Source organism: Aptenodytes patagonicus, chromosome 3, assembly GCF_965638725.1.
Source record: "Aptenodytes patagonicus chromosome 3, bAptPat1.pri.cur, whole genome shotgun sequence".
Taxonomy (NCBI): domain Eukaryota; kingdom Metazoa; phylum Chordata; class Aves; order Sphenisciformes; family Spheniscidae; genus Aptenodytes; species Aptenodytes patagonicus.
In genome coordinates, this window is record NC_134951.1 from 74,052,968 (window position 1) to 74,067,283 (window position 14,316).

Genomic DNA, 14,316 nt, shown 5'->3' on the forward strand with positions numbered 1-14,316 from the left:
TGAATCTTTTTAGCAAAGGACAAGGAGACTCCGTGCAAAGAGGCAAGATGTGCAACAGCAGATTTCCCAAGCTAAACAGCTGCAGATTGAAGGTGGACTGCCCAGCACAGTGCAAGAGGATTTACAAAAGTTGGAAGGAACATTGGAGAACATGCAGCAGACTATGGAGAAACGTGAAGAGCAACTGCAGGTGGGTCCTTTGCACGTAGAAATAAAAACCTGTGCTTTCTTCTTTTTTATTTTTAACTTAGTAAAAAAACAATTTTTTAAATGTAAAAAGTCTGAGCTCACTTTCTCACCTCTGAGTCTTGGTCCTTGGGTTTTTCATGATCAGTACCTCCATGAAAACTGCTTGAAGCTGCTGGATACCTCTTAATTAATAAAGAAACAGCATTTTGTCTGGAAGTGTTTAAAAGTCCCAACTATTTGGTCATAATAGATATTTTAAATAATTTATCTGTGAATTAATTTTCAGATGGGCTGTCTCCCCTGGTTACTAAAGATGGCATTGCCCTTTAATTGAGAGTCTTTAGGTTGGATATTAGATTAATAACACCTGATGTTGTGCAAATATAATCCTCACAACTACTGTGTGAAATACATGCTGTCATCCTAAATTTAAAGAAGGAAGAAAAAAGTCACAGAGAAATCAAATGAATTGCTCCAGGTTGTATAACTAATCACTGACTGAACTCGGATTAGAATTTACAGCTTTTTGCACCCACATCTGAGTTGTCCTTCGCATTTCTCTAGACAGAATGGTAATCCAGCTGTCCACTATTTCACACAAATGTTTAAAGTCATCAAAACTATTTCCATGATAAAACACAAGATGAAAAACATGGTCGATAGAGCTCAAATAACTTCTTAATGTAAGAATTTACTATTGAAACCAATTTTTTTCTAAGGACTCTCATATATAAAGTCCAAACTAGGGCCTTGCTTTACTTTGGAACCAAGAAAATATTTGTTTATACTGTCATAATTCTTGTGACTGGTAATTAAATGCTGTACGCTAATCAAAATTTTACACGATCAGTAAAGAACAAATAGATTCCTATGTGTGAGTTTCCTGTAAGTAGGGATTTTCTTCTACCATTTTCTATAATTTATTTCATTAGAGAACTTGAAAATCCTTTAGGTATTGTTGACTACCTGCCACCATAAGCATAAGCATCTGTATCTATTACTTCAGACTTCTTATAGGACATTCAAATATAAGATTTAAATATTGCTGGCACCTTAGAGAAGGTGCACAGCACAGTATGAATCAGTGAAAATTCAAGGGAAAACTTTTCTTTTATTGGGTTCAGAACAGTTTCATCTGTAGAGTGGATGGCATTTCAGGAAAAACTGTTTTATTTTATCTCAGGTCTTTTTCTTTTTTCCTTCTTCAGTAACTTACAATGAAATTCTTTTTTCTCCCCTTTGATCTTTTTGTGTTTGTGTTCCTGTTTTGGGTTTGTTTGTTTGTTTGTTTGTTTGTTTTTGTAGGTCACAATAAATAAATGGGAGCAGTTTGAAAGGGACAAAGAAACAGTGGTAAAATATCTCAATCAAGCAAGCTCTGCACTTGAACGTATCTTAAACTTTAGCAGTTTAGAGAGCCTCTCCTCAGAACTGGATCAGACAAAGGTATTCACTGTGTAAAATACAGGAACTGAGATATCTTTCCGCCTTGCATGTTAACATGTAGCGAGCATATTGCCTTCAATCTTTGCATGTTAACGCTGGTGCAAATTGCGTATACGGATTAGAGACTGCATAAACTGTTTAGAGGTAAAAAGTTATTTTATGAAAAGATCATGAAGAATTACTCAAAATCTGCATCTGAAGCACACGTATGGAAGGTAAAATGATTTTGAGGACTTCCCATTTTATGCTCAGTAATCATCTGTACTAGTAAGCTAAACAGTGTCAAGCACTGGCCTATCAACATCGATAGTGTGCTTTTTGGCACGGTTATGTGGACTGTGCCAACTAGCACTCTTTTAGCCCCGAGGTGAAAAAGGAGAGACTTCTACAATAGGGACATAAGCCATAACATGCCACTTGCCCTTAGTAACACAGAATTACCCCAGCCCATTTTATTTACTGATACAGAAGTAATAGTAGTGATTGGCTTTCCTGAGTGCCATGCTTTTCATGCTGTTTTTACCCTTTGATGAATCTGGTACTAAATTATGCATATCTTGGTTATGCTCAGCATCCATTGTTCTGGTGTATGGGTTTACCATTTGTGACAGAAAACAGATGTTAAACAAAGTGAGATTACAAGCTACAGGATACTGCAAAATCCTCTCTGTAAAGGGTAGGATCTAAAGATTAAATAAAGGTGCATGTAATCATAGAATCATAGAAACATCGAATAGTTTGGGTTGGAAGGGACCTTTAAAGGTCACCTAGTCCTTTGACAATTCACAAATAAATGTATTGAAGAGCTATAGAATAAATTTTGATTGGTTGAGTTAAAAACTTTTGGACACGTAGTCTCCCTTGCTAAATTTTACTCAAGCTAGTTTGCTCAAATGAACATTTCTTAAATGCAACATGAAAATCACTTTCTTCAGAGGTTGTTTTTATTTATTTACGCATTCAAAATATACATATAAGACACAGATACTTTTTCTAACCACAAACACTGAGGAAAAATACTTTTTGTGTAAACATATTGAACTGTTTATAGTTGTATTAATGTGTCTTGCATCCTTACAGGAACTTTCTAAACAGACTGAAGCAATGGCAGTGCAGGCTGAGAATTTGGTGAAGAATTCTTCTGAGATACAGCTTGGTTCAAAGAACAAGCAGTCCCTTCAACAGCAGGCAAAATCAATCCAAGAACAAGTGAAAAAAGTGGAAGTTACTCTTGAAGAAGAGTATGTTCTTAACAAGTCCTAATATTTATTCTCCACTAAGATTGTATCAGATTTCTAGAATACCTTGTCAGCATTTTGTGTTGTCTCATCAGTTCTGTCATTTACAGCTTGCCGTGGCATAGTAACCAGGTTATAGTACCAAATATGTCAAAAGAGTGTGTACAAATAAACAAAATCTTTGTTTAACAATACATAGTTTATAAAACCACTGTTAGTTACGTTTAACCTGTCACTTATCTTTAATCCCCAGTCTCGTGAAGAAGGAACAATTAAACTCATTCTTGAGGTACTAGACTTTTTTAGAAAGAAAAATCTCAGTGCAAGTATGAGAACAGCACATTTGCCATATTTGCCTCGGTTTTCAGTATTCCACTTTCTCCATAGGAATGTCAAGAAGTGCCTTCATTTTAGCTGAATATCCAGATTTTATTTCATGGGCAATATCAAAAGCTGCTTCTGCTGCTGCAAATAACAAAGGCATCATTTGCCAAATTTTCTTTAAAAATTGAAAGTTCAAACTCCAAGAAAATGTTGTTAAATCCTGTAAATATTTGTAGCTTTTTGTATTTGTAAAAATTTCATCCCTTTTCTCAAGTGAGTAACTCAGTTATTGAACTCAAGTTACTCAACTTCAACTGTTGCTATTCTCATTTTATCTATAAACACATACATTTATATGTGTGTATGAAATTAGTATTTTTGCATATATTAGATCTGATACACAAGTCATGGATATATGTGCCAATTCTATGTTGTCTTACTGGAATTACTATGTAGAATAACTTGCTGTATAAGTTTAAGCAGGTACCACCACCTCCATCTGAATATGAGCAAAGGGCAATGCTCACAATATCGGGTTTTTTCCCCTATTGACCATTGTCACGCTAATCTGACTTTAATTTGGTGCCATTTTCTTCCCAATGTAAAAGAACAGTTGTAAAACAGAATAACTAGCCTCTGCAGCAGATGTAACTTTCTGATTGTTGATGGTCTAATTTTTTTACATAACACTTTCTCCAATATGAAGTATTACAGTGATATGCAGTCAAATTCTACCATATCTTACTGAATACTTCAGTTTATACATCTTTTTCTCCAATATTAGAGAGAAAACTAGTGTGATTTTTCAATTCAAGAAATTCACCCTTCCAACAATGAATATTCACCTTTTTAAGAGTCATCTATTTTCAAATGAAAGCCATCATTGATATCCCCTTTCAATGTAGATATGAAATAGGTTTTAGTTGAACGTATGGATTGTACAGAATGTCTGTGGTACTGTGACAGATAATAAAAAAATAAATCCCTTCTGCAAAACATGCAAATATATACAACTCTTTATAGTGCATCTACAGAACATATAATCAGTGTGTAAGAGTTATGTTGTAACTCGCATCATCAATAAAAATCTTGGCCGAGTAATTTAAAGTGAAGGTGTTCCAAATACATACGGTACATACTATGCCGATGAACAGGAAAGGGAAAGGAAGGGTTGAGCAGCTCTCCATAGTCAGCTACAAGGCATACTTAGCACACCTGTTTTCCAAGGAGATCATGCGTAGCTGTGCAGTGTGTTTGGGACTATAGTCTTTACAGTCTGAGGCTTTCTTAAAACTATAAGGAAGGCAGATACAAAGGTGAAGGATTTTCAGCTGCTGTGCCACTGATTTGGTCCCTTGATTCTGATTTCCGGCTGTATTTTCTTGGGCTGGACTTGAGTGAAATATTTTTGCACTTCATTTTACTGCAAGTAACTTGAATTTGAATACATTCTTATCAGTAAATGGCTGTTGACATTGCTAATTTTTTTTTCATTTTGAAAATAAATAAGAAAAAATAAAAAGGTCAATTTTTACATTTTAGACTACATCTTTTCTTAAAGCTTCCTCTGGCTTTAATGAGGGGGGGGAAGAAAAGAAACAAAATCTTTTTAACATGGAATGGTTTTTAAGGCTATATTTAAAAGGAAAATGTATTTTGGAATTTTGTAATATTCAAACTTTTCTGATGAGATTTTAATATTTTCAGTGAAATAGAAAATGCATGTTTTGCAAGCTGTGTGTAGGGCCTACATTAGCAGTGGTTTCTTTACAATGACTTGAAAGGAGCAGAAACTTTTATACTGGATGTTAATGCTGTTAGACCTTATAAGGGCCTTAGACTTCTTACCTGTGACAAAAAAAAAGGGTGCTTTGTTTGCTATCCAATATATACAAGAATCAGTCGTAATCTTTCTCTGTTTAACATACCTATAATGTATGTTTCAAAGAATATAAATCTATTAACTCTGAGGTAGTTGAGTCATATCCGTTGTTGACTTTGGCTTGATATGAAATCATTGCCTCAGAAAACACAAAATTCCCATAAGATGGGCAGATTGCTGCTATAAAAAACCCAAGTTTAATAAAGTGGTCAAGCATTGGTGAATATATGTACCTCCAGAATACACGTGGTTTTAATCATTCTTTTCTAGCAACTAAATGACTAACATCTGTGCACTCAGTTATCTCAATTTTATATCTGATATATATGATTTTTATATCTGATGTAATCTTAATTCCATATTAATTCATAGAAATCGTATTTATGTTACTTTTCGTTTCTCTTCCTGCTATGATGAGATTCGTGATGTACAGCTGATGAATGAAGCTGTACTCTGTTTCACCTCTCAGTGTCCCCACTATGGCTAATATAATTGTTTGACTTTGGGTGCAGTCTAGGAGAGAACCAAGTTTGAATTTAGGCACACAACTTGGTCCTCTAAAACCAGGAGTTTTTAAAATGACCCTCCTGTAGATTGAATAAGTTACATTTTTATTCTAGTAAGAATACAGGCAGCTTCATTATATTAAACTGTTTATTTTCTCTAATTAATTTGGTTAATTTTAGTATTAAAAGCATGGAAATGGTGAAAAACAAGTGGGATCATTTTGGCAATAATTTTGAAGCTTTGTCCATCTGGATAGCTGAACAAGAGAAAGAACTGGAAACTTTGGAAACATCATCATCTCCTTTGGACATACAGATCAGCCAAATCAAGGTGATTAGTTCTTGTTATGTTTAGCGTTAAAAGTCCATTTATCTGTCGTTTTGCTAGAGGCCAAATGGGAGAACGGACATTTTACACGTTTCCGAACTACCACGATGTAATGATGGCACGCTTTGTACACGAATATACCAAGCAGTAAGGTTTTACCTAAAGTAAAAGAAAATTCTTACAGGCTGCCTTCTCTGTTAGTGTTTAGTTTACATATATGGAGCCTTTGTGTGTATGGTTAAAAATATTTTTTAATTTATACTCTTCTTATTTTTTGAGTAATCTCAACTGGTGTACAAAATAGCTACATAAATACAAGCCTTTTTATTTTAAAACAGACATCAGCTAGTGGATATAGAACTTGATTTTAATCTTGCAAGATAAAGTTATAACTTGATTTATGTATCTTTTATGCTGAAATAATAAAGAAACTATTGCTCTTGGTAGCTTGCAAACCTACATACTATTTATTGCTATTATATTTACAGTCTTAAATTCTGTGTACATTCCTGTAGATACATAGTGGTTTAGTTTCTTATTGCTAACCGAGGTGCATATTGTCTCCAAGCATTGCATTTCAAGGGCTGACTTCATATCCTCCCACAAATGAAAACATACCTTCTGCATGTTTCTAAGGGGACAGAGTTTTTCAATACACAGTGCACGCTGCCATTTTCTTTGTTCTGTGACCTCCTTGCTCTTCAGAAAGTGCGCAGGTGTGCAGCTGCTTGCAGTCACGGACCAGATTGACACTAAGTATTTCCAAAGGATCCCGTAAGGCGTGTGCTTCATGTGACAGAAACAGTTTATCAACAGATTTTCCTGTTCTTAATTTGATCACAACTTTACATACACCAAATAAATAAAATCTCTTGATTTCATCACTGAAGAATAAAACAATGCTTGAATTCTTGCTTCATCGCCACAGCAATTCAGAAAGTTTCCTTGTGAAATTATATATATGCATTTATTCCACTGGCACACACTGTCATGTAGCTGTATTTTTCAGTAGTTACTAAGTACGATTCAAATGTTTAAGACAGAAAGCAAGTGCATCAAATGATATGAATATTGCATTACAGTGTGACAACAGCTTTTGTCTGTCCAAATGGAGCCTAGTTAAGCCCTACTAGTCCATTCAAGCCAATTTCCCGGAAAGGCTGTTCCTTGCTAAATATGCAGCTAAACGGTCACTTTCACACTGCATTGCAAGTTTTTGAAAATGCCAACATAAGCCCTCTTCATTTAAACGTCATGACAGAAAGAAAATGGTCAGCAGGCAATTTTTATAATTGTCTGAGTGAACAGACACAAAGCAGAGAAAATCCTCCAGATAAAGCCTAGGGTACATCATTGTAGCTCAGATGAGCAAACCAGCTTTATGAACTGTGATATGTGAAGCGAGTCATCTAACCTCCGATACGTGGACACAGCTGGAGGTCTTCTTCAGCAGCATTGCTTTGTGCCTGATTTTGAAGGATTTGTTATGTTTTGTTGGGAGTTTCCTGATGAGTTAGTCTGTGTCACAATGCTAATCAGCATACGTAGTTCATAATTTCTAGTACAATATATTAGTAAGGAATATTGCAATATGAGGCAAATACACAAAAAAAAAAAAAAAAAAAAAAGGTGGTGTTCCCTGATATCTTGGCTGACCAGATAAAAAACCTGGGGTCAGCTGAATGTAATTATCATACATAGTGTAATTATCATACACTGATTGCAAAACCCCAATGACTTCAGCAGAGCCAGATTTTCACCTACGCATTTCTCCGAAATTCCTGGTAGACAAAATGACAGTTATCACAAGTAGTTACCATCGGTGGCAGACTCAGTGAGAGTTTGAAGGCCTCAATTATCCACCTTCTTTTATGTAACTGAGTGAATTTAACAGAATAGCGTGGGAGTAAAAAAACGCTGCCTCATTTGTATCTGCTGCATTGTTAGATAATTTCAGCTTCAGGGCTGCAAATCCAGTATTCTTCCTCAGCGCTGTATTCTCATGCAAAAAAGATATTTTATAATCTGAATTAATTCAGAATATATTGCATAAAGAGACACTATAAATGCTTACAGCACCACATTTTTTTCTGTACCTCACCCTGCTAATTCTAGACTCTGAATGTTGCAGTAAGCCACTCCTGAGCTTTCTAATGGCAAGCAAGATACCGTATTTTTATCACAATTATAGCAGAAGGTGGGCACTTTCTGTGCTTTTGAGAGTGCATTTTCAGGAAAGTTTTTGGTTGATCTCACATATGTACATACCTTAACATTTTTATATCTGAGAACGCTATTGCCTATTTCAATTTCAAAGAGCGCTCTTGGCTCTTTCAATTCCCTTCCAACGAGTATTTTTCACTGCTTTTGAGAAGAGCTCCGTGGACATGCTACATCAGCAGAAATTAAAAGAATTCTGTTGTGAAAAAAATCTTATTTCCAGGTTCACCGATGCTTACTGAATAAATAGCCACTGAATGTGAAACACCATAAGTTTGTGTCTTGGAGGTTGTAGCTTTCAGGTTTGCCTCTAATTTGCAATAAGAACAAGTGGAAAAAAATAGGAGACAGTTGCTGTCATGCAGCTGCTGAAATGTAAAGCCAGTGCTAGTTTGTCTTTATGCATTTACTAATTGACGTAGAAGACAGCTGAAAAGTACCAAAGGCCATTATCATTCTTGTTTCATGGTTTCCTATTTACACTGTAATGTGGTTCTTTATTTAATCCTCTGCCTGAGGGCACACTCACCCTACCTCATCAGCTAATTTAATTTATTCTTTATTATACCATAGGATTTTAAATTAGAAAATGAAAACAATCTCTATTGGTTTTCAAATCATAGCATGTTTTATTTTGTAAGTGCTTGAAAACTTATTAAACACAAGTAATCAACTGTTAGGGTTCAGCTCCTTAACAATATTGTTTTCAGTTATACACCTACAATCTTCATCGTCTATTTACTTTGAATCTTTAAGACAATTGTGTATTAATTTGCTGTGAAGTAAGAGATGCTAAAATATGAACCGTCTTGTCTGCTTATGAAAATACACACCTCAGGCAATTCTAATTCCTCTTCATAGATGCTGTTTTTAGGGCAGGCTGGTTTTTAAACCTTTTCCAGTGCTAATTTCAAGAAGAAAGAGGGAAATTACAGGGCATATTAAAGACTTTTATAACTAGTTATATCAAGTGGTCAATGAACTCTCCTTTTATTTACTTTTTTAATGAAGAATATTAATAGCTCAGGTAAAAGAATGAAGTAGAAAATATTATTCTGATAATTAAAAACCTATTGTGCTTCTTTATTTACTATTACTTTACATTTTAGGTTATTAATAAAGAAATAGATGGTAAAATAACTGGAATCTCAAAACTAGAAGAGGAAGCCGAGTCTTTTTCCCAGTTTGTTACCTCTGGAGAATGTGCACATATTAAAGCCAAACTGTCTCAGGTCAAAAGGTATTGGGAAGAGCTAAGAGATCATGCACAGACACTGGAAGGAACAATCACAGGGAATGCATCAGCACAGCAGAAATATGAAGAAAGTCTTAAACAGGTAGACAATGCAAAATCTAATGGATTGTTTGCAGCAGTTTATAGAATTACTCTTTATTTTTCTAAAGTTGCATATAAAATGCATATTAGGATGGACTAGAATATATGAGTAGATTTGTAAGGTAATTGCAAGACGTCTATACGTAAATTTGTGCTTTGAATGACTTAAAAGGCAGGTTCAGGAAGACACTAAAATATACACACTCAAAAGATTATGCTGTCTTTTAGAAAACCTGTGATTCTCCTGGATATTGCACTAATAAACCACATCCATACTTCTTATAAACACTTTAACTTCAATCTTGCGTTGTTAGTAGTCATAAGGAAAATAATTTAAATATTATTATTGCCCCGGTCACAAGGACCTGAGCACAGTTAGCATCTTGTAACTTCAAAAGGCAGTCAGCCCTACAAAAGCTTAGGATATAATATTCTCTTAGCACTAGGTATTTAAAAAACGTTATTTAAAGCATCGTTTATGTATTTCCTGTTGGTTTTAGTCTCTCTGGTTTGCCTTTTCTTCACAGGTGCAGCGGGCAGTGTCTGAATTTGAAGCTAAACTAGCTGAGCCTCTCACATCATGCTCTTCAGCAGCAGCAACATACGCAGCCCTTCAGGATTGCACGGTGAGCCTGTGGCCAGTGATTCCTGCTACCGAGTCCAGGGAAACGGTGCCACACTGACCTCCTCACAGGAATGCTAATAACCTCCAGACCAGGGGCTGCCTGATGCCACGCAGCCCAGGGTGGAGGCAGGAGGAGGCAAGGGCTGCCTGTCGGGGTGGGCAACCCCAGGGAAGGCTCGAGCAGGCTTCCTCAGCTATTTCTTCTCACTATTTCAGACAGGCTTGGAGAGTTTTTTCCCCGCTCTAGAGAAAGGAAAGCCTAAAAGTATGAATTAATCCTTCAGGTTGTTGTTTTTAATTTTATGCATCTGAAACATTATGAAAAGTAGAAAATAAGAAGCATGTCTGTTAGACATTTTTCCTCAAAGATTTTCATGCAGCTTGGGTCTTGGTATAGAGAACTCTGATTTAAAAAAAAAAAAAAATCTCCTTGGAAATAGTTTTTCTTGGGCAATGCAGAGACTGGACAGAGTTTCAACTGACAAACTTTTATCTGTGATGCCAGAAAACCATGGGTGTTTGGACGTTTGGTTCAGTCCATTACAAAAGGAAAACAAACATTGGATTGGTATTCAAACTACAAAAAATCCCAAATCTCATGGAATTTGGTGTAACATTTTTGTCTGTGTCTATAAGTTTGTGATGTGTTCTTCCCACAATAATAATTATTTTCCTTTCTAAGAAAATATTGTAAAAACTTTTAGTCATATTGTTCCTGCAGTAAAACATACATAATTTCTTCTGAACTGTGTGGTAACTACTTGCAAAGGCTGTATGCAAGGAAGACCTGGCCTGTCTGCTTCAAAAAAGCTTGATACTTGTTGAGGAAAAATATTTTGCATGTGGAGAATTTATTCAGACAGCACATGTAATCATTATTGTTATTGGCTTTTAAACATTATGAATATGCTGAGTATGCTATTGTAAACTCTTGTCCTGCCTACAGGATCATGATGATTCAATGCTTTAATGTGAAATCATTTTTTATTATTTAGCTTAAACATCAGCAGCTTGTTGCGGTGTAATTCACATTTCCTCCTATATATGATTTCTTTCATGACTCTAATTATAACCATTACTACTGTTGTTATTATTGCACACCTGTGAGTTGGAACTTTAGTGGTCTTAAATCTATTTCATTTTGTGCTTTCCTAACTCATTGTACTACATTTCAACTGTTTTCATGTGAACAAGTTTCCCAGCTCTCTAGAAATGGCAACACTGGAAAGTCTAGTCAACATCACATGCCATTTCTATGAAAAAGACCTTTAGCTAACGCTCACAGAAGTTCACAGTAACTGTTCCCTACCTCTCCCATGTCATGACATGGGCTGCAACTCTGGCAGTCCTCACATGTTGGAGTGAGCTTTTGTATTTACTGTATATGTGTAAATTAGAGTAACTCTTAGACAGATGTTAGGGAATTTGGAGCTTTGTCCTACATGATCATGCTGTGTCGCGTGCCCATTCAGAACACCTGACCCCTTTGTTGCTGACTGTTTTTTCTTCAACACTGTTCGTAGGAAACTCTTTCCTCACTACAAGCTAGTTGATTGATATGCTTGGGACACGTGTATCTAGGACAGATCTGAGTGAAATATAAGCTATGCAGTGACTTCATGATCTGGTGGATGTAGCATTGCTTCAAACTTCGAGTAGAAGTACAGAATTTTTCTCACCATTGTTACCATAGCTCTGTTGTTTATGTATGTGACTTCTGTTTCTTCTACATGTTCATCAGGACCTTTGTCATACTGTGGAAAAACTGAGCAACACTCTGGCCTCTCTCTCAGCCTGTGCCCGAAAGGTGGCCAACAAAGAAAAAGCTGCTCAGGAGGTTACAGCATTACAGCAGGAACATGAAAAGGTGCTAGAAAATGCTAAAGAGAAACAGACCTTATTAGAGACTCTTCTGGCTCAGTGGCAGAAGTGAGTAGACTCTCACGTCTGTTATGATGGTCACAGAGACGTTCCTGCAGTCAGTGTGTGAGACCGAGGGGATGACTTGAGTTGGTAACTCTACGCTGTGATTTTGCTAGGCAGGAGAAAGAGCTGTCTGCCTTCCTGACCTGGTTGGAGGGGTGTGAAGCTACAGTCAGGCCTTCAGAGCAGTATGTTTCTGCTGACAGAGTTAAACTGGAAGGTGAACTGCAGTCGGTGCAGGTACGTTTCAACTGAAAGATTGTCCCCCTACATTTCCTGGTTTATTGCTGTGTCTTTTAAAGGATGGACTTGCTCAATTGTAGTCTGACAAGTCACTTGATTCTGGGCTTTGGAAATGTCCTAGGGAAGTATTACATTATCGCTGTTGTTATTTATCAAAGACAAGAAAATGACAGGAAGAATGTTATTTGCAAATATAATATGCCGGCTCAAGAAAAATAATGTCCTGGTATATCCTATTATCTGTCAAGGAAGGACATTGATCTCCTTGCCAGAGGATCCTTTCTCTAGAGAAATTCCTTTGTTAGACAATGCTACTTTCCTTTTTTTGCACGTGAGGAAAGTTGCTCAGATGACAACATGCTCAAAGATTTTGAATTCACAATGAAAGTCTCATTTCTGATTTTTTTTTTTAATCACAAGACTTTCATCCTACTCTGAAGTATGCCTTCCCTTGGAATTTTTGCCATTTGTTTTTACATTAATATGAAGCAGTTGGCCAAAGGCATCTTTCACACCCTCCATGAAGCCAATGAGTCCATAATTTCACTTTTAAATATTACTGAAGATAAGGAAAATTATTTTGGGTTTTGGTTTTTTGTTTGGGCCAATTTGTGACATTTCCTCACAATTCTATTGCTGCACACAAAATAAGTTGCAAAATCTTGATTTTAGCCACTTTCACCGTACAGTAGAGCTGTGCAGAAAGGTCACACTTTGTCCTAAAGCAGGAAAAAAAAAAATTCAATGAATCCTTACTGAATTACAGTTGCAGATTTAGCTGTCTGAGAGGTGTTGAGTACCTGCTCGTCCTAATAGACCTCAACTCCTCCAAGGATTTGACTGTGCTCATTCACTTGTCTCAAAGTGGTGTGCTGGAAATCCCTAGCTGATTTTTTATTAGTTTTGTTATTTTGCATAATATGATGACATATTTAATCTAAAGGCTGTACATTCCATTGTTTTCCCAGGATTTGCGAGCAGATATTGAGTCCCGTGCTTCAGTCTATGCGAGCCTGTTACAGTTAAATGAGTCACTATTCCCAACAGCTTCCAAACAGTGTGTGAAAACAATAAAAGAAAAATTTGAAGAGCTGGATGAGAGGTGGAAAGCTTTACCACAAACTGTTGATAAAAGGTTTGTGCTTCAGAATGTTTTTCACATGTTAAATGAGAGTAACCCATATCTAGATGAGGAATCCCAATCCTGAAACATAGGTTTTTACAATATTACCATTAGGAAAATGCAGGTTTAAGATTCATACTGAAACCTGAGTGCCCAGGAATGGGGTGTGGGGAATCCCGCAGATTTATCATGCTGTCTTTTTGGTGTAATCTCTCCTTATTTTTTTGATGGAAGAGTTCTGTTTGAAGGAATGTGGGGCAGGAAATGAAGGTCATGTTGCATTTCCTCAGTTACAATTTCCCAAGTAACTGCCTAAGTTACTTCCAAAATCTGTAATATCTGCTTACCATTTTTGCAGTTACATGCTTTATCTTGTGCAAAGCCACACTATTATCTTTTTAAACCCACTTTGAAGTTTTCATTTGCCATAGATACTATAAATGCTCAATTGTTAGGCTGCTGGCTCATGTTAGGCTCAGGAACACTGCCTCCTTTTTTGAAACTCTATGTTATCGTATATTTAGATTTAAATTGTTTTGGTGATGAACATACATATTTTATTATTTGTAAAAGAGCTTAAATAATAGACCCTGGTCAATGACATCATCTTCTAGGTGCTTCATCAATATGATTGTTTTACAATATAGCGATCTTCTACATAGCATTTCATGTTGAAAATTATATAGAGAAATTTCTAAGGGAAATGGGAAGGTAAATGCCAAGGCCCTTTTTAAGGTCAAGATTTAGAAGCTTAGTTCTGCTAGGTGCCAAGTACTCCTCTGGACACATTCCTCCTTTGAATTGTGTTTCTCTGAGCAGACTTGACCCTCACTTACTTCAGTGGAAGTTGAGCATGCAGCTACTCACCCGCTGCCTAAATTCATTAGACTCTCACCTTACGTGCAGTGCTGCAGATGATAGGGCAAACAGAAT

At 36.2% G+C, this 14,316-nt stretch overlaps 1 protein-coding gene across 1 annotated transcript in view; it reads left to right on the forward strand.

The window, feature by feature from the left end:
• Positions 1-14,316, forward strand: part of SYNE1 (spectrin repeat containing nuclear envelope protein 1) — a 268,227-nt gene that overhangs the window by 64,311 nt on the left and 189,600 nt on the right. The window contains exons 29-37 of the mRNA XM_076333837.1: positions 14-190; positions 1,495-1,635; positions 2,716-2,876; positions 5,766-5,916; positions 9,243-9,470; positions 9,997-10,095; positions 11,836-12,023; positions 12,134-12,257; positions 13,229-13,395. Of these exons, the coding sequence (XP_076189952.1) occupies positions 14-190; positions 1,495-1,635; positions 2,716-2,876; positions 5,766-5,916; positions 9,243-9,470; positions 9,997-10,095; positions 11,836-12,023; positions 12,134-12,257; positions 13,229-13,395 (1,436 nt within the window). The remainder of the gene's footprint in view (positions 1-13; positions 191-1,494; positions 1,636-2,715; positions 2,877-5,765; positions 5,917-9,242; positions 9,471-9,996; positions 10,096-11,835; positions 12,024-12,133; positions 12,258-13,228; positions 13,396-14,316) is intronic.